The sequence below is a fragment of the Astyanax mexicanus genome, unplaced genomic scaffold (genome assembly GCF_023375975.1).
Source record: "Astyanax mexicanus isolate ESR-SI-001 unplaced genomic scaffold, AstMex3_surface scaffold_41, whole genome shotgun sequence".
NCBI classification, from domain to species: domain Eukaryota; kingdom Metazoa; phylum Chordata; class Actinopteri; order Characiformes; family Acestrorhamphidae; genus Astyanax; species Astyanax mexicanus.
The window spans coordinates 342,501-366,906 of NW_026040051.1; the positions used below are offsets into that span (position 1 = coordinate 342,501).

Below are 24,406 nucleotides of genomic sequence, written 5' to 3' on the forward strand. Positions count from 1 at the left end.
CGCCCTACAGGATCCACCAGAGTCCAGCATCGCCCTACAGGATCCACCAGAGTCCAGCTTCGCCCTACAGCACCCACTAGAGTCCAGCATCGCCCTACAGCACCCACCAGAGCATAGAATCACCCTACAGGATCCACCAGAGCACAGAATCGCCCTACAGAATCCACCAGAGTCCAGCATCGCCCTACAGGACCCACCAGAGTCCAGCATCGCCCTACAGGATCCACCAGAGCATAGAATCACCCTACAGGATCCACCAGAGCACAGAATCGCCCTACAGAATCCACCAGAGTCCAGCATCGCCCTACAGGACCCACCAGAGTCCAGCATCGCCCTACAGGATCCACCAGAGCATAGAATCGCCCTACAGGATCCACCAGAGCATAGAATCGCCCTACAGAATCCACCAGAGTCCAGCATTGCCCTACAGGATCCACCAGAGCATAGAGTCACCCTACAGGATCCACCAGAGCACAGCATCGCCCTACAGGATCCACCAGAGCATAGAATCGCCCTACAGGATCCACCGGGGCATAGAATCGACCTACAGGATCCACCAGAGTCCAGCATCGCCCTACAGGATCCACCAGGTGTCCAGCATCGCCCTACAGCACCCACTAGAGTCCAGCATCGCCCTACAGCACCCACCAGAGCATAGAATCGCCCTACAGGATCCACCAGAGCATAGAATCACCCTACAGGATCCACCAGAGCACAGAATCGCCCTACAGGATCCACCAGAGCACAGAATCGCCCTACAGGATCCACCAGAGTCCAGCATCGCCCTACAGGATCCACCAGAGCATAGAATCGCCCTACAGGATCCACCAGAGCACAGAATCGCCCTACAGGATCCACCAGAGCACAGAATCGCCCTAGAGGATCCACCAGAGCACAGAATCGCCCTACAGGATCAACCAGAGCATAGAATCGCCCTACAGGACCCACCAGAGTCCAGCATCGCCCTACAGGATCCACCAGAGCATAGAATCACACTACAGGATCCACCAGAGCACAGCATCGCCCTACAGGATCCACCAGAGCATAGAATCGCCCTACAGGATCCACCAGAGCATGGAATCCCCCTACAGGACCCACCAGAGTCCAGCATCGCCCTACAGGATCCACCAGAGCATAGAATCACACTACAGGATCCACCAGAGCACAGCATCGCCCTACAGGATCCACCAGAGCATAGAATCGCCCTACAGGATCCACCAGAGCATGGAATCGCCCTACAGGATCCACCAGAGTCCAGCATCGCCCTACAGGATCCACCAGAGCATAGAATCACCCTACAGGATCCACCAGAGCATGGAATCGCCCTACAGGACCCACCAGAGTCCAGCATCGCCCTACAGGATCCACCAGAGCATAGAATCGCCCTACAGGATCCACCAGAGCACGGAATCGCCCTACAGGACCCACCAGAGCACAGCATCGCCCTACAGCACCCACCAGAGCATAGAATCGCCCTACAGGATCCACCAGAGCATGGAATCGCCCTACAGGACCCACCAGAGTCCAGCATCGCCCTACAGGATCCACCAGAGCATAGAATCGCCCTACAGGATCCACCAGAGCACAGAATCGCCCTACAGGACCCACCAGAGCACAGCATCGCCCTACAGGATCCACCAGAGCATAGAATCGCCCTACAGGATCCACCAGAGCACGGAATCGCCCTACAGGACCCACCAGAGCACAGCATCGCCCTACAGCACCCACCAGAGCATAGAATCGCCCTACAGGATCCACCAGAGCACAGAATCGCCCTACAGGACCCACCAGAGTCCAGCATCGGCCTACAGCACCCACCAGAGCATAGAATCGCCCTACAGGATCCACCAGAGCACAGAATCGCCCTACAGCTCCCACCAGAGCCCAATGTCACCCTGCAGCTTCCAATAGAGCCCAACATCTTGCTGCAGAAATTCGACCCCAATAACTACCGAGGCATCTGTGTGAGCAGTAACCTGGGGATGGTTTTCTGCTGTATCATTAACGCCCGGATATAGGCCTTCCTTAGCGAACACAGTGTCTTGAGTAAAGGACAAATTTTTACCAAAACATCGAAATACTGACCATATTTACACCCTGCACACCCTAATCAACCAACATTTACACCAACAAAATAATACCAAAGTTTTCTGCATATTTTATAGATTTTAAAAAGGCATTTGATTCTATTTGGCAAGAAGGATTATATTATAAAATTCTCCAAAATGGTGTAGGGGTAAAATGTATGACATCATTAAATCAATGTATGTCAACAGTAAATGTGAAATAAAAATTGGCAATAAAATGACAGAAGTCTTCACTCAGGGGCGTGGTGTCAGACAGGGCTGCAGCTTGTCTCCTACTCTCTTTAATATCTATATTAATGATTCGCTAGCAGCAGCGAAAAACTGGCTGCCCTGTTAGGAGAGGGACCATCAGCCCCCACTGCAGCCAGATACCTATACAAGTGTCACACACTCCGGGACAGTGAGTGAACCCCCAAAGCCCCTCAACACGCACGCACCCACACCCGCACACACACGAGCACATGTGCGCACATACACACACACACACTCTTATTTACTTACAATTTATATATCATTATTGTACCCTTCTACAATTTATTATTTGTTTTTTTTTATCATATACATATTCTAGTGTGACTATTTTTTCTCTTTCTTTGCATTTTTTTTATCAGATTGTATGTACAAATGATCCAGATGATCCAGAACGCAGCAGCACGTCTGGTCTTCAACCAGCCAAAACGGGCTCATGTCACCCCGCTGCTCATTGAGCTCCATTGGCTACCAGTTGATGCATCAAATTCAAAACTCTTACAATCCTGCACTCGCTCCTGAAGGCTTACGCTACCTCCCGGCCGCTGCGCTCCTCCAATGAACGTCGCCTCGCTTTAACAAACAAACATTCACACAAAGCAATCCAGACTGTTCTCATACAGAGTTCCCCAATGGTGGAACAAACTACCTTCTACTACCAGATCAGGAGAATCTCTCACTGTCTTTAATAAACTCCTGAAGACAGAGCTCTTCAAAGAGCGCTTACTCTCCTAACACCTCTAACTAACTACCTTCTACTACCAGATCAGGAGAATCTCTCGCTATCTTTAATAAACTCCTGAAGACAGAGCTCTTCAAAGAGCACTTACTCTCCTAACACCTCTAACTAACTACCTTCTACTACCAGATCAGGAGAATCTCTCACTATCTTTAATAAACTCCTGAAGACAGAGCTCTTCAAAGAGCACTTACTCTCCTAACACCTCTAACTAACTACCTTCTACTACCAGATCAGGAGAATCTCTCGCTATCTTTAATAAACTCCTGAAGACAGAGCTCTTCAAAGAGCTCCTACTCTCCTAACACCTCTAACTAACTACCTTCTACTACCAGATCAGGAGAATCTCTCACTATCATTAATAAACTCCTGAAGACAGAGCTCTTCAAAGAGCACTTACTCTCTTAACACCTCTAACACACTAACTACTTCTAACCCCATTTCCTTCTTCCCCTCCTTCACTGTATGATGTTATACCCTTTAATCTATGTCTGTTCTATCTATCTGAAATGCTTTGACAATACAAATGTTTTTTTATGTCAATAAAGCAAACTGAACTAAACTGACTTAAAAGTAAAGTGAGAGTAGAGTGTGGTAGAGTGAGGGTAGAGTGAGGGTAGAGTGAGGGTAGAGTGAGGGTAGACTGAGAGTAGAGTGTGGTAGAGTGAGGGTAGAGTGAGGGTAGAGTGTGGTAGAGTGAGTGTAGAGTGAGGGTAGAGTGAGGTAGAGTGAGGGTAGAGTGTGGTAGAGTGAGGGTAGAGTGAGGGTAGAGTGAGGGTAGAGTGTGGTAGAGTGAGGGTAGAGTGAGGGTAGAGTGTGGTAGAGTGAGTGTAGAGTGAGGGTAGAGTGAGGGTAGAGTGAGGTAGAGTGAGGGTAGAGTGTGGTAGAGTGAGGGTAGAGTGAGGGTAGAGTGTGGTAGAGTGAGGGTAGAGTGAGGGTAGAGTGAGGTAGAGTGAGGGTAGAGTGAGGGTAAAGTGAGGGTAGAGTGAAGGTAGAGTGAAGGTAGAGTGAGGGTAGAGTGAGGTAGAGTGAGGGTAGAGTGAGGTAGAGTGAGGGTAAAGTGAGGGTAGAGGGTAGAGTGTGGTAGAGTGAGGGTAGAGTGAGGGTAGAGTGAGGGTAGAGTGAGGGTAGAGTGTGGTAGAGTGAGGGTAGAGTGAGGGTAGAGTGTGGTAGAGTGAGGGTAGAGTGAGGGTAGAGTGAAGGTAGAGTGAAGGTAGAGTGAGGGTAGAGTGAGGTAGAGTGAGGGTAGAGTGAGGATAGAGTGAAGGTAGAGTGAGGGTAGAGTGAGGGTAGAGTGTGGTAGAGTGAAGGTAGAGTGAGGGTAGAGTGAGGGTAGAGTGAGGGTCAGTGAGGTAGAGTAAGGGTAGAGTGAGGGTAGAGTGAGGTAGAGTGAGGGTAGAGTGAGGATAGAGTGAGGGTAGAGTGAGGGTAGAGTGAGGGTAGAGTGAGGTAGAGTGAGGGTAGAGTGAGGATAGAGTGAGGGTAGAGTGAGGATAGAGTGAGGGTAGAGTGAGGTAGAGTGAGGGTAGAGTGAGAGTAGAGTGAAGGTAGAGTGAGGTAGAGTGAGAGTAGAGTGAGGATAAAGGGAGGTAGAGTGAGAGTAGAGTGAGTGTAGAGTGAGGGTAGAGTGAAGGTAGAGTGAGGGTAGAGTGAGGGTAGAGTGAGAGTAGAGTGAGGTAGAGTGAGAGTAGAGTGAGGATAAAGGGAGGTAGAGTAAGGTAGAGCAGTAAAGTGAGGGTAGAGTGTGGTAGAGTGAGAGTAGAGTGAGGTAGAGTGAGGTAGAGTGTGGTAGAGTGAGGGTAGAGTGAGGGTAGAGTAAAGGTACAGTGAGGGTAGAGTGTGGTAGAGTGAGGGTAGAGTGAGGGTAGAGTGAGGGTAAAGTGAGGGTAGAGTGAGGGTAGAGTGTGGTAGAGTGAGGGTAAAGTGAGGGTAGAGTGAGGTAGAGTGAGTGTAGAGTGAGGGTAAAGTGAGGTAGAGTGAGAGTAGAGTGAGAGTAGAGTGAGGTAGAGTGTGGTAGAGTGAGGTAGAGTGAGGGTAGAGTGAGGGTAGAGTGTGGTAGAGTGAGGGTAGAGTGTGGTAGAGTGAGTGTAGAGTGAGGGTAAAGTGAGTTAGAGTGAGGGTAAAGTGAGGGTAGAGTAAAGGTAGAGTGAGAGTAGAGTGAGGGTAGAGTGAGTTAGAGTGAGGATAGAGTGAGGGTAGAGTGAAGGTAGAGTGAGGGTAAAGTGAGGATAGAGTGAGGGTAGAGTGAGGGTAGAGTGAAGGTAGAGTGAGGGTAAAGTGAGGATAGAGTGAGGGTAGAGTGAGGGTAGAGTGAGGGTAGAATGAGGTAGAGTGTGGTAGAGTGAGTGTAGAGTGAGGGTAGAGTGAGTGTAGAGTGAGGGTAGAGTGAGAGTAGAGTGAGGTAGAGTGTGGTAGAGTGAGAGTAGAGTGAGAGTAGAGTGAGGATAAAGGGAGGTAGAGTAAGGTAGAGCGGTAAAGTTAGGGTAGAGGGTAGAGTGAAGGTAAATTGAGGTAGAGTGAAGGTAAAGTGAGGTAGAGTGAAGGTAAAGTGAGGTAGAGTGAGAGTAGAGTGAGAGTAGAGTGAGGTAGAGTGTGGTAGAGTGAGGGTAGAGTGAGGGTAGAGTAAAGGTAGAGTGAGAGTAGAGTGAGGGTAGAGTGAGGGTAAAGTGAGGGTAGAGTGTGGTAGAGTGAGTGTAGAGTGAGGGTAAAGTGAGTTAGAGTGAGGGTAAAGTGAGGGTAGAGTGTGGTAGAGTGAGGGTAGAGTGAGGGTAGAGTGAGAGTAGAGTGAGGGTAGAGTGAGGGTAGAGTGACAGTAGAGTGTGGTAGAGTGAGTTAGAGTGAGGATAGAGTGAGGGTAGAGTGAGGGTAGAGTGAGAGTAGAGTGAGGTAGAGTGAGAGTAGAGTGAGGTAGAGTGAGAGTAGAGTGAGGATAAAGGGAGGTAGAATAAGGTAGAGCGGTAAAGTGAGGGTAAAGTGAGGGTAGAGTAAAGGTAGAGTGAGAGTAGAGTGAGGGTAGAGTGAGTTAGAGTGAGGATAGAGTGAGGGTAGAGTGAGGGTAGAGTGAGGGTAGAGTGAGAGTAGAGTGAGGGTAGAGTGAGGGTAGAGTGACAGTAGAGTGTGGTAGAGTGAGTTAGAGTGAGGATAGAGTGAGGGTAGAGTGAGGGTAGAGTGAGAGTAGAGTGAGGTAGAGTGAGAGTAGAGTGAGGTAGAGTGAGAGTAGAGTGAGGATAAAGGGAGGTAGAATAAGGTAGAGCGGTAAAGTGAGGGTAGAGCGAAGGTAAATTGAGGTAGAGTGAAGGTAAAGTGAGGTAGAGTGAAGGTAAAGTGAGGTAGAGTGAGAGTAGAGTGAGGGTAGAGTGAGGGTAGAGTGAGGTAGAGTGAGGGTAGAGTGAGGGTACAGTGAGGATAGAGTGAGTGTAGAGTGAGGTAGAGTTAGGGTAGAGTGAGGTAGAGTGAGGGTAGAGTGAAGGTAGAGTGAGGGTAAAGTGAGGGTAGAGTGAGGGTAGAGTGAGAGTAGAGTGAGGTAGAGTGTGGTAGAGTGAGTGTAGAGTGAGGGTAGAGTGAGGATAGAGTGAGGATAGAGTGAGGGTAGAGTGAGTGTAGAGTGAGGGTAGAGTGAGAGTAGAGTGAGGTAGAGTGTGGTAGAGTGAGGTAGAGTGAGAGTAGAGTGAGGATAAAGGGAGGTAGAATAAGGTAGAGCGGTAAAGTTAGGGTAGAGGGTAGAGTGAAGGTAAATTGAGGTAGAGTGAAGGTAAAGTGAGGTAGAGTGAAGGTAAAGTGAGGTAGAGTGAGAGTAGAGTGAGGTAGAGTGAGAGTAGAGTGAGGTAGAGTGTGGTAGAGTGAGGGTAGAGTGAGGGTAGAGTAAAGGTAGAGTGAGAGTAGAGTGAGGTAGAGTGAGGGTAGAGTGAGGGTAAAGTGAGGGTAGAGTGTGGTAGAGTGAGTGTAGAGTGAGGGTAGAGTGTGGTAGAGTGAGGGTAGAGTGAGTGTAGAGTGAGGGTAGAGTGAGTGTAGAGTGAGGTAGAGTGAGGGTAGAGTGAGTGTAGAGTGAGGGTAGAGTGAGTGTAGAGTGAGGTAGAGTGAGGTAGAGTGAGTGTAGAGTGAGGTAGAGTGAGTGTAGAGTGAGGTAGAGTGAGGTAGAGTGAGGGTAGAGTGAGTGTAGAGTGAGGGTAGAGTGAGGGTAGAGTGAGTGTAGAGTGAGGTAGAGTGAGGGTAGAGTGAGTGTAGAGTGAGGTAGAGTGAGGGTAGAGTGTGGTAGAGTGTGTTAGAGTGAGGGTAGAGTGAGTGTAGAGTGAGGTAGAGTGAGTGTAGAGTGAGGGTAGAGTGTGGTAGAGTGAGGGTAAAGTGAGGTAGAGTGTGTTAGAGTGAGGGTAGAGTGAGGTAGAGTTAGGGTAGAGTGTTGTAGAGTGAGGGTAGAGTGTGGTAGAGTGAGGGTAAAGTGAGAGTAGAGTGAGGTAGAGTGAGAGTAGAGTGTGTTAGAGTGAGGGTAGAGTGAGGGTAGAGTGAGGGTAGAGTGAGGTAGAGTGAGTGTAGAGTGAGGTAGAGTGAGGGTAGAGTGAGTGTAGAGTGAGGGTAGAGTGAGGTAGAGTGAGTGTAGAGTGAGGTAGAGTGAGGTAGAGTGAGGGTAGAGTGAGTGTAGAGTGAGGTAGAGTGAGGGTAGAGTGAGGGTAGAGTGAGGTAGAGTGAGTGTAGAGTGAGGTAGAGTGAGGGTAGAGTGAGTGTAGAGTGAGGGTAGAGTGAGTGTAGAATGAGGTAGAGTGAGGGTAGAGTGTGGTAGAGTGTGTTAGAGTGAGGGTAGAGTGTGGTAGAGTGAGGTAGAGTGAGGGTAGAGTGTGGTAGAGTGAGGGTAGAGTGTGGTAGAGTGAGGTAGAGTGAGGGTAGAGTGAGTGTAGAGTGAGGTAGAGTGAGGTAGAGTGAGGGTAAAGTGAGGTAGAGTGTGGTAGAGTGAGGGTAGAGTGAGGGTAGAGTGAGGTAGAGTGAGGGTAGAGTGAGGGTAGAGTGAGTGTAGAGTGAGGTAGAGTGAGGTAGACTGAGTTAACATGACAGCATATTTTAAAATATTAATACACTTTATGTACAAAAGGGATAGTGGAAAGTTTCTTTGGCATCATCTGTCATCTATCACCCGCTGTTGCTGCTGCACTTACAGGTTCAGTCATAACCACACTGAAAAACTGTCCACTTCTGAGTATTTATTTTAATATTTATCTGAGCATATGTATTTACAGTGGAGTGAAAAAGTTTGGGCAACCCTGATCATTTTCATGATTTTCCTTTATAAATCATTGGTTGTTCAGATCAGCAATTTCAGTTAAATATATCATATAGCAGATAAAATCAGTGATATTTGAGAAGTGAAATAAAGTTTATAGGATTTACAGAAAGTGTGCAATAATTCTTTAAACTAAATTGGGGAGGTGCATAAATTTGGGCATCCTTGTCATTTTACTGATTTGAATATCTTTACCACTAATTATTGAAACACAATTTATTTAGTAAGCTCAGTGACCCTTGACCTACATACACAGGTGAATCCAATTATGAAAAAGAATTAAGGAGCCAATTTTTTTCTCCTTTTTGCTTCTTCTCTGAAGAATTATCTGAAAACAAAGATTATTCAACATCATGGTTTAGGGGAAGGACAAAAAGCTCAAAATCTCAAAGATTTCAGCTGCAGTTTCCACTGTGAGGAACAGAGTGAGGAAATGAAAGATCACAGGAACAGTTCTAGTTAAGACCTGAAGTGACAGAACAAGAGAAATCTCAGATAATCAGAGGAGAAGGATGGTGAGAACAGTCATAGTCAAACAACAGACTTTCAGAGCTCCAAACACCTACATCATCATCTTACTGCAGATGGAGTCACTGTGCATCGTTCACTATTCAGCTCACTTTACACAAGGAGAGTCTGTATGAGAGAGAAATGCAGAAGAAGCCTTTTCTGAGCCACAAACAGAGTCACTTGAGGTATGCTAAAGCTAAATTACATTTAAACAAGCCAGCTTCATTTTGGAATAATAAGGTTCTGTGGACTGATGAAACTGAAATTGAGTTAATTGGAGGAGGAAAAAGAACACAGCACAAACACTTTACTGCTCCCCACAGTAAAATCTGGTGGGGGTTCATCATGCTGTGGGGGGGTGTTCAGTGCAGGTACTGAGAATCTTGTTAAAGTTGAGGGTCTCATGGATTTCAGTCAATATCAGCAGATTCCTGAGAACAATGTTTAAGAATCAGTGATGAAGTTAAAGCGTCGGAGCTGGATACTTCAACAAGACAACGACCCTAAACACTAAACTCTGCTCAACATCTACTAAATCATTCATACAGAGGAACAAGTACAACGTTCTGGAATAATCATCTCAGTCTCCAGACCTGAATATTATTCAAATCTGTGGTGTGATTTAAAGCGGCTGTTCATGCTCAGAAACCATCAAACCTGTCTGAACTGGAGATGATTTATAAAGAAGAATCATCCAAAACACCTTTAACCACAAGCCAGACTCTCATTGGCTGTTATTTATTCCAAAGGAGAATCTACTTAATTTTTTTCTGTTGGGTTGCCCAAATTTATGCAGCTGTCTAATTTTATTTAAAGAACTATTGCACACTTTCTGTAAATCCTATAAACTTTATTTAACTTCTCAAATATCACTGTGTTCATCTGCTAAATTATATATTTAACTGAAATTGCTGATCCAAACAAACAATGATTTATAAAGGAAAATCTTCAGGGGTGCCTATACTTTTTCATACCACTGTATGTATCTGAGTATTTATCTGAGTATGTACTATATATATGAGTCTACAACTCTACTACATACCTCATGCATACTTGTTTGTGGTCTGCTAATGGGAGGAACTTGTCATGTCTTAATGTGTGTTTGAATGTTCTCTATTTGTCAATAATTGAGTGGACAGTTGAATGGCTATTTCTAGTAGATCATTCTTACTCCAGAATCCTCTGTATCTTCACTCTTCTTTAAGAGCCATTTGGATCAAATCAAACCAGTGTCTGATGTGTAAATAAGGCTGCTTCCTGCAGTGTTCTCTCTCACCATGTGAAGTTCAGAGTGATAGAGCTCCAAAGCGTGACCTGTCTTCTGGTGTGCTGCAGGTGCTTCAGCATGTTGAGATTTTAATGAATTATTTGCATTCATATATATATATATGTGTGTGTGTGTGTGTGTGTGTGTTTTTATGTTTCAGATGTAGATGAGTGTGCGACACAGACACACACATGCTGGAATGACTCTGTGTGTGTGAACCTGCTGGGAGCGTTTGACTGTGTGTGCATCGCCGGCCCAGAATGCACTGGGGACTGTGTTCAGGATGACGGTCTGAAACATAACGGGCAGGAGTGGAACCTTAACCAGGATACCTGCTCAGTCTGCACCTGCAAGGTACACACACACACCATGCCATTTTCACCGTGACTCACCTTGAGCACCTGTGCATTTAAGAGTTAAGCATGTGTATATTTAAGAGTTAAGCATGTGTGCATTTAAGAGTTAAGCATGTGTGTATTTAAGAGTTAAGCACCTGTGCATTTAAGAGTTAAGCATGTGTGCATTTAAGAGTTAAGCATGTGTGTATTTAAGAGTTAAGCACCTGTGCATTTAAGAGTTAAGCATGTGTGTATTTAAGAGTTAAGCACCTGTGTATTTAAGAGTTAAGCATGTGTGTATTTAAGAGTTAAGCATGTGTGTATTTAAGAGTTAAGCACCTGTGCATTTAAGAGTTAAGCACCTGTGCATTTAAGAGTTAAGCATGTGTGCATTTAAGAGTTAAGCACGTGTGTATTTAAGAGTTAAGCACCTGTGCATTTAAGAGTTAAGCATGTGTGTATTTAAGAGTTAAGCACCTGTGTATTTAAGAGTTAAGCATGTGTGTATTTAAGAGTTAAGCACCTGTGCATTTAAGAGTTAAGCATGTGTGCATTTAAGAGTTAAGCATGTGTGTATTTAAGAGTTAAGCACCTGTGTATTTAAGAGTTAAGCATGTGTGTATTTAAGAGTTAAGCATGTGTGTATTTAAGAGTTAAGCACCTGTGCATTTAAGAGTTAAGCACCTGTGCATTTAAGAGTTAAGCATGTGTGCATTTAAGAGTTAAGCACGTGTGTATTTAAGAGTTAAGCACCTGTGCATTTAAGAGTTAAGCATGTGTGTATTTAAGAGTTAAGCACCTGTGTATTTAAGAGTTAAGCATGTGTGTATTTAAGAGTTAAGCACCTGTGCATTTAAGAGTTAAGCATGTGTGCATTTAAGAGTTAAGCATGTGTGTATTTAAGAGTTAAGCACCTGTGCATTTAAGAGTTAAGCATGTGTGTATTTAAGAGTTAAGCACCTGTGTATTTAAGAGTTAAGCATGTGTGTATTTAAGAGTTAAGCACCTGTGCATTTAAGAGTTAAGCATGTGTGTATTTAAGAGTTAAGCACCTGTGCATTTAAGAGTTAAGCATGTGTATATTTAAGAGTTAAGCATGTGTGTATTTAAGAGTTAAGCATGTGTGTATTTAAGAGTTAAGCATGTGTGTATTTAAGAGTTAAGCATGTGTGTATTTAAGAGTTAAGCATGTGTGTATTTAAGAGTTAAGCATGTGTGTATTTAAGAGTTAAGCATGTGTGTATTTAAGAGTTAAGCATGTGTGTATTTAAGAGTTAAGCACCTGTGCATTTAAGAGTTAAGCATGTGTGCATTTAAGAGTTAAGCATGTGTGTATTTAAGAGTTAAGCACCTGTGTATTTAAGAGTTAAGCATGTGTGTATTTAAGAGTTAAGCACCTGTGCATTTAAGAGTTAAGCATGTGTATATTTAAGAGTTAAGCATGTGTGTATTTAAGAGTTAAGCATGTGTGTATTTAAGAGTTAAGCATGTGTGTATTTAAGAGTTAAGCATGTGTGTATTTAAGAGTTAAGCATGTGTGTATTTAAGAGTTAAGCATGTGTGTATTTAAGAGTTAAGCATGTGTGTATTTAAGAGTTAAGCATGTGTGTATTTAAGAGTTAAGCATGTGTGTATTTAAGAGTTAAGCACCTGTGCATTTAAGAGTTAAGCATGTGTATATTTAAGAGTTAAGCATGTGTGTATTTAAGAGTTAAGCACCTGTGTATTTAAGAGTTAAGCATGTGTGTATTTAAGAGTTAAGCACCTGTGCATTTAAGAGTTAAGCATGTGTGCATTTAAGAGTTAAGCATGTGTGTATTTAAGAGTTAAGCACCTGTGCATTTAAGAGTTAAGCATGTGTGTATTTAAGAGTTAAGCACCTGTGTATTTAAGAGTTAAGCACCTGTGTATTTAAGAGTTAAGCATGTGTGTATTTAAGAGTTAAGCATGTGTGTATTTAAGAGTTAAGCACCTGTGCATTTAAGAGTTAAGCATGTGTATATTTAAGAGTTAAGCATGTGTGTATTTAAGAGTTAAGCATGTGTGTATTTAAGAGTTAAGCATGTGTGTATTTAAGAGTTAAGCATGTGTGTATTTAAGAGTTAAGCATGTGTGTATTTAAGAGTTAAGCATGTGTGTATTTAAGAGTTAAGCATGTGTGTATTTAAGAGTTAAGCATGTGTGTATTTAAGAGTTAAGCATGTGTGTATTTAAGAGTTAAGCACCTGTGCATTTAAGAGTTAAGCATGTGTGCATTTAAGAGTTAAGCATGTGTGTATTTAAGAGTTAAGCACCTGTGTATTTAAGAGTTAAGCATGTGTGTATTTAAGAGTTAAGCACCTGTGCATTTAAGAGTTAAGCATGTGTATATTTAAGAGTTAAGCATGTGTGTATTTAAGAGTTAAGCATGTGTGTATTTAAGAGTTAAGCATGTGTGTATTTAAGAGTTAAGCATGTGTGTATTTAAGAGTTAAGCATGTGTGTATTTAAGAGTTAAGCATGTGTATATTTAAGAGTTAAGCACCTGTGTATTTAAGAGTTAAGCACCTGTGTATTTAAGAGTTAAGCATGTGTGTATTTAAGAGTTAAGCATGTGTGTATTTAAGAGTTAAGCACCTGTGCATTTAAGAGTTAAGCATGTGTATATTTAAGAGTTAAGCATGTGTGTATTTAAGAGTTAAGCACCTGTGCATTTAAGAGTTAAGCATGTGTGTATTTAAGAGTTAAGCACCTGTGCATTTAAGAGTTAAGCACGTGTGTATTTAAGAGTTAAGCATGTGTGTATTTAAGAGTTAAGCATGTGTGTATTTAAGAGTTAAGCATGTGTGTATTTAAGAGTTAAGCATGTGTGTATTTAAGAGTTAAGCATGTGTGTATTTAAGAGTTAAGCATGTGTGTATTTAAGAGCTAAATACTCATATAATTAATCATTTCATCATAAGCATATGAAGCAGAAATGCTTGTGTGTAGTAAGGGTTAAACAGACTGTGAAAATGAGGCTCTTTATTTGAGAGTGCAATATGCAGGTTCTTTATTCAGATAGTACATTATTAACATTTACATGAAGAAATAATGACAGCAGTAATTACTCTTAATGACCATAAATGTCAAAAATGTCTGTTGTAAATGAATATTATGCAGCACTGACTAACAGCACAGTGTGTTATTCAGACAGTTTCTACCAAGATGTCAAATGATGTACTGTTAAGATTTATTCTTATTGTGTGTGTGTGTGTGTGTGTGTGTGTGTGTGTGTGCAGGATGGACGGGTGTTCTGCAGGAGGAGAGAGTGTGAGTGTGATGACCCAGCGGTGGATCTGCTCTGTTGTCCGGAGTGTGACACGCGTCAGAGCAGCCAGTGTTTACACCAGAGTGGACACACACTGTACCGCAGCGGAGACTCCTGGGTTTATAACTGCCAGCAGTGCAGATGCCTGGTAATCCTCACCACTCAGCTCAGCCCTGACCGCACTCACACACCCGCACGCCCAATCATATTCTCTCTGATAAATACGATATTTAAGCACTGTGATAATAAATGATTTAATAACACTGACACTGAGGTGTTTAAAAACTCCAGCATTACAGACAGGAATTAGCATTTTTACATTTGTTTCCATCACTGGAGCTAATTCAGGTCTGAAAGGGTTAAAAATAATACAATCATCCACTTTGACATCAAACTTTTGCATGTTACTGTGAGCTTCTGCAGTTTATTATAAAATCAGGCTAAATATAAATATTAAAACTGTGCACTGTTCAGCTGGGGGCAGACATTGACTCACTGCTGTGTGTAGGACTTCAGCCCTGCACTGTAATTTAATATAAATTTATTTCAGTTTATAGCAAAACCACAAAGTTAAAGTGGTTAAAGTGAGTTTCTGAGTCTCTTTACCAATTCCTCTCTCATTTTTTCCCAATGGCCTTGTTACCCAGAGCTCTTTGGGGCCAGCAGGGTCGGCCAGCCCTCGTGGTGGGTTGCCAGATTTGCAATTAATTCTGTAATTCGGCTCCCATAATGCACAGCTCGGCTCGCAGCGGGGTCAAAATAACGCCTTTAATTGCCGCTACCTGCAGGCCGGCAGCCGATTCTTATCAGAGAGGAAAAGCGGCGCGGTTCAGCCCGAGTCAAAGACTGCAGTCGTTTATCTCTCCATCTCAAAGAGCTTTCAGTCCAACTCAGGAGGCCGACTTCTGAAGACACTATCAGATCAGCCATCTCCTGCCCTCTATTTATCTCCTTCTCTGCCCCTCCAAACACTCCCTCTCCATCCAATTTCTTCACCCTCCGTCTTCCTCACTCCTCCTCTTCACTCTCTCCTCCTGCCAAACAAACTTCACCCAGAAAGACACGAGCTGCATCATCTTCTGCTGGAGAACTGAAAACCTACCGCCGTGATATTTCAACAAACTGCTTATTTAAAGGCTCAGATCCAGAGTATTCATTTACTTTTCCTCAAGTTCCACTTTCCCTGTTTATGTGGGTTTATCATCTTAAATATTTAATATACAGTTGCATGCAAAAGTTTGGGCACCCTTGTTCAAGTGATGTGCTGTTAATATTGTAGGTGAAGAATTTTCCTTGCGGTTCACAGGGTTACTGATTTATTACAGAATTATCAGTTATTAACAGTTATGTGCTAAAATAAAATGTCCTATAATCACATTATTTTTTCACGCAGGCCAGACAAACACAGATACCAAACACACAGTTTATTAATAAAGGGGCTAGGCGTAGTCAGGGGCAGGCGCAGTCAATAAAAACAGGGTCATACATGGAAAAATCCAGTAGAAAAGACCAAAAATAAAAAAAATCGGTCGGCAATGGAAGCAAACACTGAAATGGGCAAGGCAAAAATCGATATTCAGAAATAAAAAATTTGGTAACAACAGCAATAAACAAAGGAAATGCGTTGTAGAAGAGCTAGATAACTAAATTCAATACTGGGCAGGGAACAGAGCAAAATGAGGGGTATTTATACTAGACCGTCCAGGTGGAACAGTCAGGTACTGGAGGAGCAGGAACACATGATCAGCAGAGTCAGGGAAGTCCGGTATGAGTGCATGCTGGGAATTGGAGTCTTTGAGTAGTAGAGTCCAGAGCAGACAGAATGACAGCATCAGGACTGACACTGAACAATAGCGGTCTCTGTGGACAGTGGGACTTATTTACATAAACATCTCTCAGTGTGTATGAGACCCTGTGGGAGGTGGTTCCCATTTCACTCATACTCTGTTTTTAACATCAATATCTAATATATTCATTTTCTCTGTCCTTCCTTCCTTTCTTCCTTCCTTCCTTCCTTCCTTCCTTTCTTCCTTTCCTTGCCCTCTCTCTCTCTCTCTCTCTCTCTGTCTGTGTGTGTGTAGGAGGGTGAGGTGGACTGCTGGCCCTTGTCGTGTCCGGTGTTGCCGTGTGAGTACACGGCGGTGTTGGACGGAGAGTGCTGCCCCCGCTGTGTTTCTGACCCCTGCCTGGCCGATAACTTTGCCTTTGACATTAGGCAGACGTGCCGTGACCCAATGGGCATCACCCGCCTGAGCGGCGCCGTCTGGACCACGCCTGCTGCCCCCTGCACCACCTGCACATGCAAGGTAACACACACACACTTTAACCAGAGCAACTGCACATATGTTAGTTGGATTGTATGTATTTGCTAACATTGCAAGTGTGTGTTCCCTTAAGTACATTTGCAAGAGAAAGTATGTGAACACTTTGGAATTATTGAATTTCTGCATAAATTGGTGATTAAATGTGTTCTGATCTTCATCTAAGTCACAACAATAGACAAACACAGTCTGCTAAAACTAATACCATTGCATGGTTTTATTGAACACAACATGCTAGGATTCACAGTGAGGGGGAAAAGTATGTGAACCCCTATGCTGATGACTTTTCTAAGAGCTAATTGGAGGCAGGATGTGATGAGATTGGATGTGTTGGTTAAAGCTGCCCTGCCCTGTAAAAACACACCAGTTTTGAGTTTGCTGTTCTTAAGAAGCATTGCTTGATGTGAATCACGCCTCACACAAAACAGCTCTCAAAAGACCTACGATCAAGAACTGTTAACTTGACTTTAAGCTGGAAATGGTTACAAAAGTATCTCTAAAAGCCTTGATGCTCATTTGTCCATGGTTAGACAGACGTTCTACAAATAGAGAAAGTTCAGCACTGTTGCTGCTACTCTCTAGGCGTGATCGTCCTGTAAAGATGACTGCAAGAGCACAGCGCAGAATGATCAATGAGGTGAGGAAGAATCCTAGAGTCTCAGCTGAATCTCTGGCACATGCTAACATTTTTGTTGACAAATCTACAATAAGAAAAACATTAAACAAGAATTGAGTTTACTGGAGGAAGCCACTGCAGTCCAAAAAAAAACACTGCTGCACGTTTGAAGTTTGCAAAAGATCACCTGGATGTTCCACAGCAGTACTGGATAAATATACTGTGGACAGATGAATACTTAAAATTTGAGCTGTTTGGAAGAAACACACAACGCTATGTGTGGAGAAAAAAGCCACAGCACACCATCCTCAAAACCTCATCCCAGCTGTGAAACATGGTGGAGGAGGCATCATGGTTTAATGCTACTTTGCTGCCTCAGGGCTGGACGGATTGCCGTCATTAATGGAAAATTAATTCCCATATTTACTAAGACATTTTGCAGGAAAACTTAAGACCATCTGTCCCCCAGCTGAAGCTCAACAGAGGATGGATGATGCAACAGAACAACGACCCAAAACATAGAAATAAATCAACAACCGAACGACTTCAACAGAAGAAAATACGCCTTCTGGAGAGTCCTGACCTCAACCCAATAGATATGCTGTCTCATCATGACCTCAAGAGAGAGATTCACACCAGATATCCCATAATATTATAGCTGAACTGAAACAGTTTAGTGAAGAGGAATGATCCAGAATTCCTCCTGACCGTTCTGCAGGTCTGATCTGCAGCTACAGGAAACCATTGGTTGAGGTTTTTGCTGCTAAAGGAGGATCAACCAGTTATTAAATCCAAAGGTTCACATACTTTTATTTACTCTCACTGTGAATATTAACATGCTGTTTTCAATAAAAACATGCAAACATATCATTTGTTTGTGTGGTATTAGTTTAAGCAGACTGTGTTTGTCTACTGTTGTGATCAGAACTAATTTAATGATCAATTTATGCAGAATTTCAAGTAATACCAAAGGGTTCACATACTTTTTCTTGCAACTGTAAATTTCACATTTTGTTGTATCAATAATTGAACAAATAATATGCAGGAAACAAACTTGTATAGGACATTTTTCTCTGCACATTTTAGGTAATTTCAGTTCATTTATTGATTTAAACTGATTGGAAAAGTAATAAAACTCTGTATTAAAGTGTTGTTAATTTTGAACAGTACATTATCCAGTAAATTACTAAGTACTAGTGGGATTTTTTTTTACAAATGAGTTATTTATATAAATAATTCAGTTGTTCACCCTGTTGTAATGACTGTGATTCATAGCATTAATGGAAAGCCTACAAACTGTTCTGTTATTTGATTGGCCGGTTCAGTAGGCCCTCTGTGTTATTAGAGGTGTGTAGGAGAAATGTGTGGGTGGTGACCTGCACTGTGTATCCTGCTAAGATCTGCTGTGTCAGAAACTGTGGATAATTAGAGGATATTGATTTGCAGTAATCTTTAAGGAACTTTGTGATGCGAAGTGTTAAAGACTGCAGTAACTTTTCATATAAATCATTATATTCAAAAACAACACTGCAGCACAGAATGCTATCCAAATGTATTCAGTTATATGAAGCTATTTAATGATTATGTAAAATTACCATATATACCACACACCAATATAACACAAGAGCTGCCCAATTTAAGCCTATGGGATTAATATCACTCAAATAACTCTACTCCTACTAACCCTAATCCTAACGCAAATAACTCCACCCCTACTAACCCTAATCCTAACTAAAATAACTATAGCCCTACAAACACTAATCGTAACTCAAATAACTCTACCTTTACTAACTCATATAACTTTACCCCTACTAACCTTAATCCTATCTAAAATAACTCTACCCTTACTAACCCTAATCCTAATTCAAATAACTCTACCCCTACTAATCTTAATCCAACTCAAAAAACTCTACACCTACTAAGCCTAGTCATAACTCAAATAACTCTACCCCTACTAACTCTAATCCTAACTCAAATAACTCCACCCCTACTAACTCAAATAACTTTACCCTTACTAACCCTAATCATAATTTAAATAACTCTACCCATTTTAGCCCTAATCCTAACTAAAATATCTATAGCCCTACAAACACTAATCATAACTCAAAGAACCACACCTAATCCTAATCCTAACTCAAATAACTCTACCTTTACTAACTCAAATAGCTTTACCCCTACTAACCCTAATCCTAATTTAAATAACTCTACCCCTACTAACCCTAATCCTAACTCTAATAACTCTACTACTATCAACCCCAACACTACTAAACCTAACTCTACTAACCCTAAACCTGACCTTACTAACCCTTACTACTAACATTAACTTTAACCATAATCTCACCATGACCATAACCTTAACTGTGGTGACTCAGCTCTTGGTTTTAGGTAATATTCTTTTTTAGGTGATAATGTATCTTTAAATAGTCATTTTATCAGTCTTGTATCTTAATGATCTCCAAGATCAGATGCTTTGAGTAGAGTTTGGATGTTTATGTAATACACAGGCTGCCCTGGGAGACCCTTTGTTAAATCAGGCAGATCCTGGAGGACTGTATTCACCTCATGTTGATGGTTAGGTGTAGCTGGTGTGATTTACAGGAGTAAAGTTCTGCAGCTGTTCTTCACTGTTCTCTCTCTCTGAAGCAGATCTATCAGACCTGTGCTGGGTAAACATCCAGCTTCACCCACACTGTTCCTACACATCTCTCCACTGTGTCAGGAACCTGGCTGTGTTATTAAATCAAACATATCGACAGCAGTTATAGGTGCAGACTCTACCGTTTAAACAGTGTTTTACAATTAATACAAAAGGGTGAAGAACTGATTTGGATGGAAGGCGTTTTTTTTTACGATGTGGTAATAAAGCTGACGGATGGTGATGTTTCTTGGATTTTGTTGTGTTGTGTAATATAACTCACCTTATCCTTTCCTCTCCTGCTGTTTGGGCAGAACGGCAGCATCTGCTGCTCAGTGGAGCTGGACTGCCTCCAGAACAACTAGCCAGCATTTCCTGCTCTTTTTTTGTTTTATTTTTTATTGGATCGCTTCGTACCTCCTGGACTCTACGGATTATCAGAAGCCTCGGGAGAATTATTTAATTTTTTCTCCCCTCCAATCCCACTCTTAGCTCCAAGATTACCCCAAATCCCTCCTTATCCGCATTGTTTTTTTTTTGTTGCGTTTTTGTTTTTTCCTCCCATTTTGAACCGTTTCTTTTGAAGCACATGGGGACAGACTTTTGCCAAAGGCTTTGCGGGAGCAGAGGCAGTGGCCTTTGAACTAAATCACTAAGACTGAAGAGAAATCTTATTATGCCAGGAGTCCCACAGGCATCCACGCCACTCTCCACGTCTGTGTGTGTATGTGTGTGTGTGTGTGTGTGTGTGTGTGTGTGTGTATGTTGTGTCCTAAAATCAGGGACATGGCTCTCTGCACAAGCCGAGCAGCACTGTTGGACTGTGAACTGTCAGTGAGATTTGTACAATAGCCATCGTCTCGTCCAAAACAAAGCAGTATGTTTTTCACTTGTTCATTGTTTGGTGGTGTACTGGATTATTACTGCATTATTTCTGAACAATGCAACACGTTCCCATATTCACACTTCACCTGATCACCTGATCACCTGAGTCAGCACAGAGTTTACCCAGAGAAGTCGAGCGGTATTGTATTGTATTGTTTTGTAATACGTTATTTCATCATGTCCTAACATAATAACAACTGGTATTTTCCTGATTCTGGGTAATGTGATCATAAAGTGATCATAAGAGTGCAGTATAAAGTGTGAACAGGTGTGAACGGGATACAGTGCATCTAAAGGAGCATCGTAATCTAATCACTCAAACGAGGGTTTTAGAAAGACATATGAGCAGATTATTATTACTGTAATGTGAACACCAAATCATCTCAATACATCCCAGATAGTAAAGCTCCGCCCACATTAACCACTTGATTACATGCAGTAATGAAGCAGTGACTTTAGTAAGTCAAATTAGGGACGAGTCTTAGGGAGTTTCAATACAAATATTGAAGTCTGACACCATGTATCGATAATGTTTGCATACAAAAATATTATGATATATCGCAATATCGATATTTTGTCCCAACCTTACAGATTACCCAGGATGCATGTCAATGCCAGATGTGAACAGGGCATAAGAGAGGGGACAGAACCATGAAACCATGAAGCTTATTTTATAGCACCTCTTAGAATGCACCATCACATTAGAATGTTCACTTTCACACAGTTTCTCCACCTATTTCACTCAAACCAGCAGTCAGAGAGAATTCAGGTGAATTGGTGAGTAAAAACCGTAACTTCTCAGAGTTTAAACAGGTAAAATACTGAAGCCTGAGGGCGAGGGGGCGGCGCAGAACTGAGGGAAAGAGCAGGTACGTTCCTGACGGCCCGCTAAACCCAGAGGTGTTTCGCTAATTGTCGATGCTAAGACTGTGGGAGTGAGGACAGACAAGGTTTCCAGAGCGTTAGCATTAGCATATCCCTGACTGATAACAGTGTGACGGGCGCAGGCGACTGAAGGAGGCATAATTAAAGGCGCCTCACGCAGACGATGGAGGCTTTTATATGCCAACAGTTCACAGGAGGTCAGCGCTGTTTGCTTATTGGAAAGCTCATTAAGAACCAGAAGCAGCGGCCTGCGGGACGGCGCTACTTCCTCCCGCTCATTCAGACACCCTGCGCTCACCCTCATGCCTCGTTTCTGCACAGCACCTGGACTTTCCAACTTAAAAGACTTTTGACACTAAGTACTGCACACAATGATCTAGTAGTAAAATCTAGTCAGTACTTCTAATATTTCTGAATAAATATTATTGGATTATTAGATATTAAGATTAATTATTGGACTTAATGCAGAACATTGTTATTTTCTGAGCTAAAATTATATGGGAGAAAAAATTGGCCATTTACAAATAATGCTTAAATGATTAAATTAAAATATATCATTGAGATAAGAATTATGTCCAATGTAAGCAAAAGTGTCTAGACATTGTTTAGAGAAACTATGACAAAAATGAAATATACTGAGCACATTCAGATATTTTTTACAACACACTTATCTATTATCTATCATATCAGCACACTTTTATTATGATAAATATTCATTTTGTAGGATTTTTAATTTAGAGAATTTTCCTGTACATGCTGATAAAATACAGTTAATTCTCACGAGAAGCTGAAGCGCACAATTCACCACAGTTTTAAACCTGCATTCAGAGTTTTATTGAAATTGTAAGCGACAATTGTGATGTGCTAAGCTGGATGTTCTTCTCGCTAGCTAGCCAAGTTAACATTATACATTACTAAAAAAAGACATTTACACCTGAAATATTTTCTGTTTTTGCCAACATCATGGTTGAAATAAATGTCTTAAGAGACGCACTGAATATTTTGCAACTTGGAAACATTTGAAAAATATATGTATTTTGGTGTTTGGTATAATTTACACCAAATAATGTATACCAAACAATGACTCATTTATTTTAGGTCTTATTGCTGTGCTTCCTCTACAGTTTCTTTCAACGTTCTTTCAGTGGCAGCCCTTTCAGGAAACAACACAAAGCCAAAAAGATGGCTTAATATGAAAAAAGAACAGGAGGGGGGCCGAGTGAAGACTGAGCTCACACAGCGACTTCAGTCTGTCATCAACTCGGCGAGTAATCCAGCTCTGAAAATCAGTTAGCATTGCTCCAGCCTAGTCAGGAACTGCTGCTGTGTCTGGTGGCGTCACAGTTTCAACCTGGCTGTTAGCATCGCAGCAACAGTGACTATCCACCTCAGCTCAGCAGAGAACGGCTGCTGTATCTGCCTCCTCGTTTCAAATTAAAAGTTCTCTGCAGGTTGTGTAAATGTTGTAGCGATGGTCTGTCAACAAAGTCCATGTAGTGGAAACACTATAGTGCATTGTTGTTAATTTGCTGGGATGGCAAAATATTCGGTAGATATAATTAATATGTAGTAATAGCAGTTTTGTAATTTGCTTTTAGGCATTTTCATTTTTACAACAGGAAAAAAAAATCTGTGAAAACCTGTGAAAAGTCATGTTAGGTATTTAATATTCAACTAATTTTGGGCCAGAAATTTCCATGGTGAATCACCAGCACTCACCAACCCGCCGTCAACAAAGCCTCCACCCGGACTAACCGACTAACCCTGAAGATATATAAAATAAAGTTTCGCTAGCTTAGCTAGCTAGCAGTGTTGTGTAAGGTGGTGTTTGTTTCCTCCAGGGTCTTGTGATACATTTTAAATGTGGGCTGTAAATGTTAATTAAATTGAATTGTAAATGTTAATTGATTGAATTCTCCACTTTTCTTAAAGGTTTTCTTAAAAGAATTGAACAGTGTTGAATAAATTCTTGCATGACTGAAGAGAGAGATGTTCACACTTCACTGTCCGTCTTTAGTTTGATCTTTGGTCCGGAGCTGATAGTGGACCTGGTTCTGTGTTTCTGTGGGACTGGTTCTGAATTGTGTGTACAGACAGATATGCTCTGGTTATTTTTCTGGAGGTATATTGTTTTTGCAATATGGACTAAACTAACAGGATAGTAGAAACATGGATATTCATATATGTCTCATGTCTGAACCTGGATTGTGTAATGCATTTACATCTGGAGCCTGAGCGAAGGAGCCCTGCCTGATCACCCTAAAACCACCTGACACAGAACACTAAATCTGAATGTCACAGAATGCACAGAAAATCTTTATATGTGAACATGAGCATTTTGTTATTTTTGTGTAATGGAATGAACATCACAATTCTTACAATTGCAGATGTTTTAATTGATTTACTGCTTTATTTATTTTAATTTATTTATTGATTTATTTATAAATGGCAAAATGATGTCCCTTTTTGTATATACTGTGTAAAGATTCAGTCTCTGTAAAGAAATACTGTGTGGAAAAAATCACTTTTTTTTCTCCCTCTTATTTTATTGCCTTAATCCATTGAGCCGTGTCTATAACTGTATTTGCAGGACAAAAGCAGTGGAGAAACTGTAACATAACAGAATGTCTTTTTTTTGGTTAAACACATCCCTGGTTTGCTTCATTTTCCACTATTTGAGGTTTGTTTTCTGTATTGATATGGGGTATATAATGTACATTGTAAAAATGTTGGGACTGATATCATGATTATGTAGAACAACAATTTTCTTTTGTAATTTTTTTAAGAAGCCAACTTTTTGATTCAGATCATAATGTGCAGTGTGCTTGAAACTTGTTTCAGAAGGACTCTCTGTCCGTTTCCAATGTTATTAATCTGGCCTACATCCATAATTTATAGTTTCAGGGTGATTTCTGTCATATGACTACAAGATTGTGTACAAAAAATAACACTAAACACTTATTTACATTCATATTAGTTATTCTGTCAGTTTTGCTTTGCTTACCATCACTATCCTCCTGTATATATGTAGTTGCACTCTTCACAGTTTGTGAATTTGAATAAAAATGACAAAAGATGAGTTACTCCAAACTGAGTGTAATGAGCTGTTTTCAGTGGATTTATGCAGTGAAGTGAGAACTGCTTTCACCTCAGTAACATTTTACATATTAACACCACTTTTTACAGTGCATATAACCATAATAGCAGAAGCTGAACTATAGTGACAGTACAGGTATGGAAGTAAAACAGTGTTGAATTGTTGCATGTGATTTTTTTGCCTCTGAATTAAACAATTGAATTTTTCAATATATAATTT

The 24,406-nt window shown here is 41.6% G+C and overlaps 1 protein-coding gene across 1 annotated transcript in view; it reads left to right on the forward strand.

Annotated features, from left to right (window-relative positions):
- LOC103038855 (protein kinase C-binding protein NELL1) overlaps positions 1-24,180 on the forward strand; it is a gene marked incomplete at its 5' end in the record, with an annotated part of 349,348 nt that extends 325,168 nt beyond the window's left edge. The window contains 4 exons of the mRNA XM_049473634.1: positions 10,282-10,475; positions 13,720-13,896; positions 15,830-16,054; positions 19,635-24,180. Of these exons, the coding sequence (XP_049329591.1) occupies positions 10,282-10,475; positions 13,720-13,896; positions 15,830-16,054; positions 19,635-19,685 (647 nt within the window). The remainder of the gene's footprint in view (positions 1-10,281; positions 10,476-13,719; positions 13,897-15,829; positions 16,055-19,634) is intronic.
- Between the last annotated feature and the right edge of the window lie 226 nt (positions 24,181-24,406).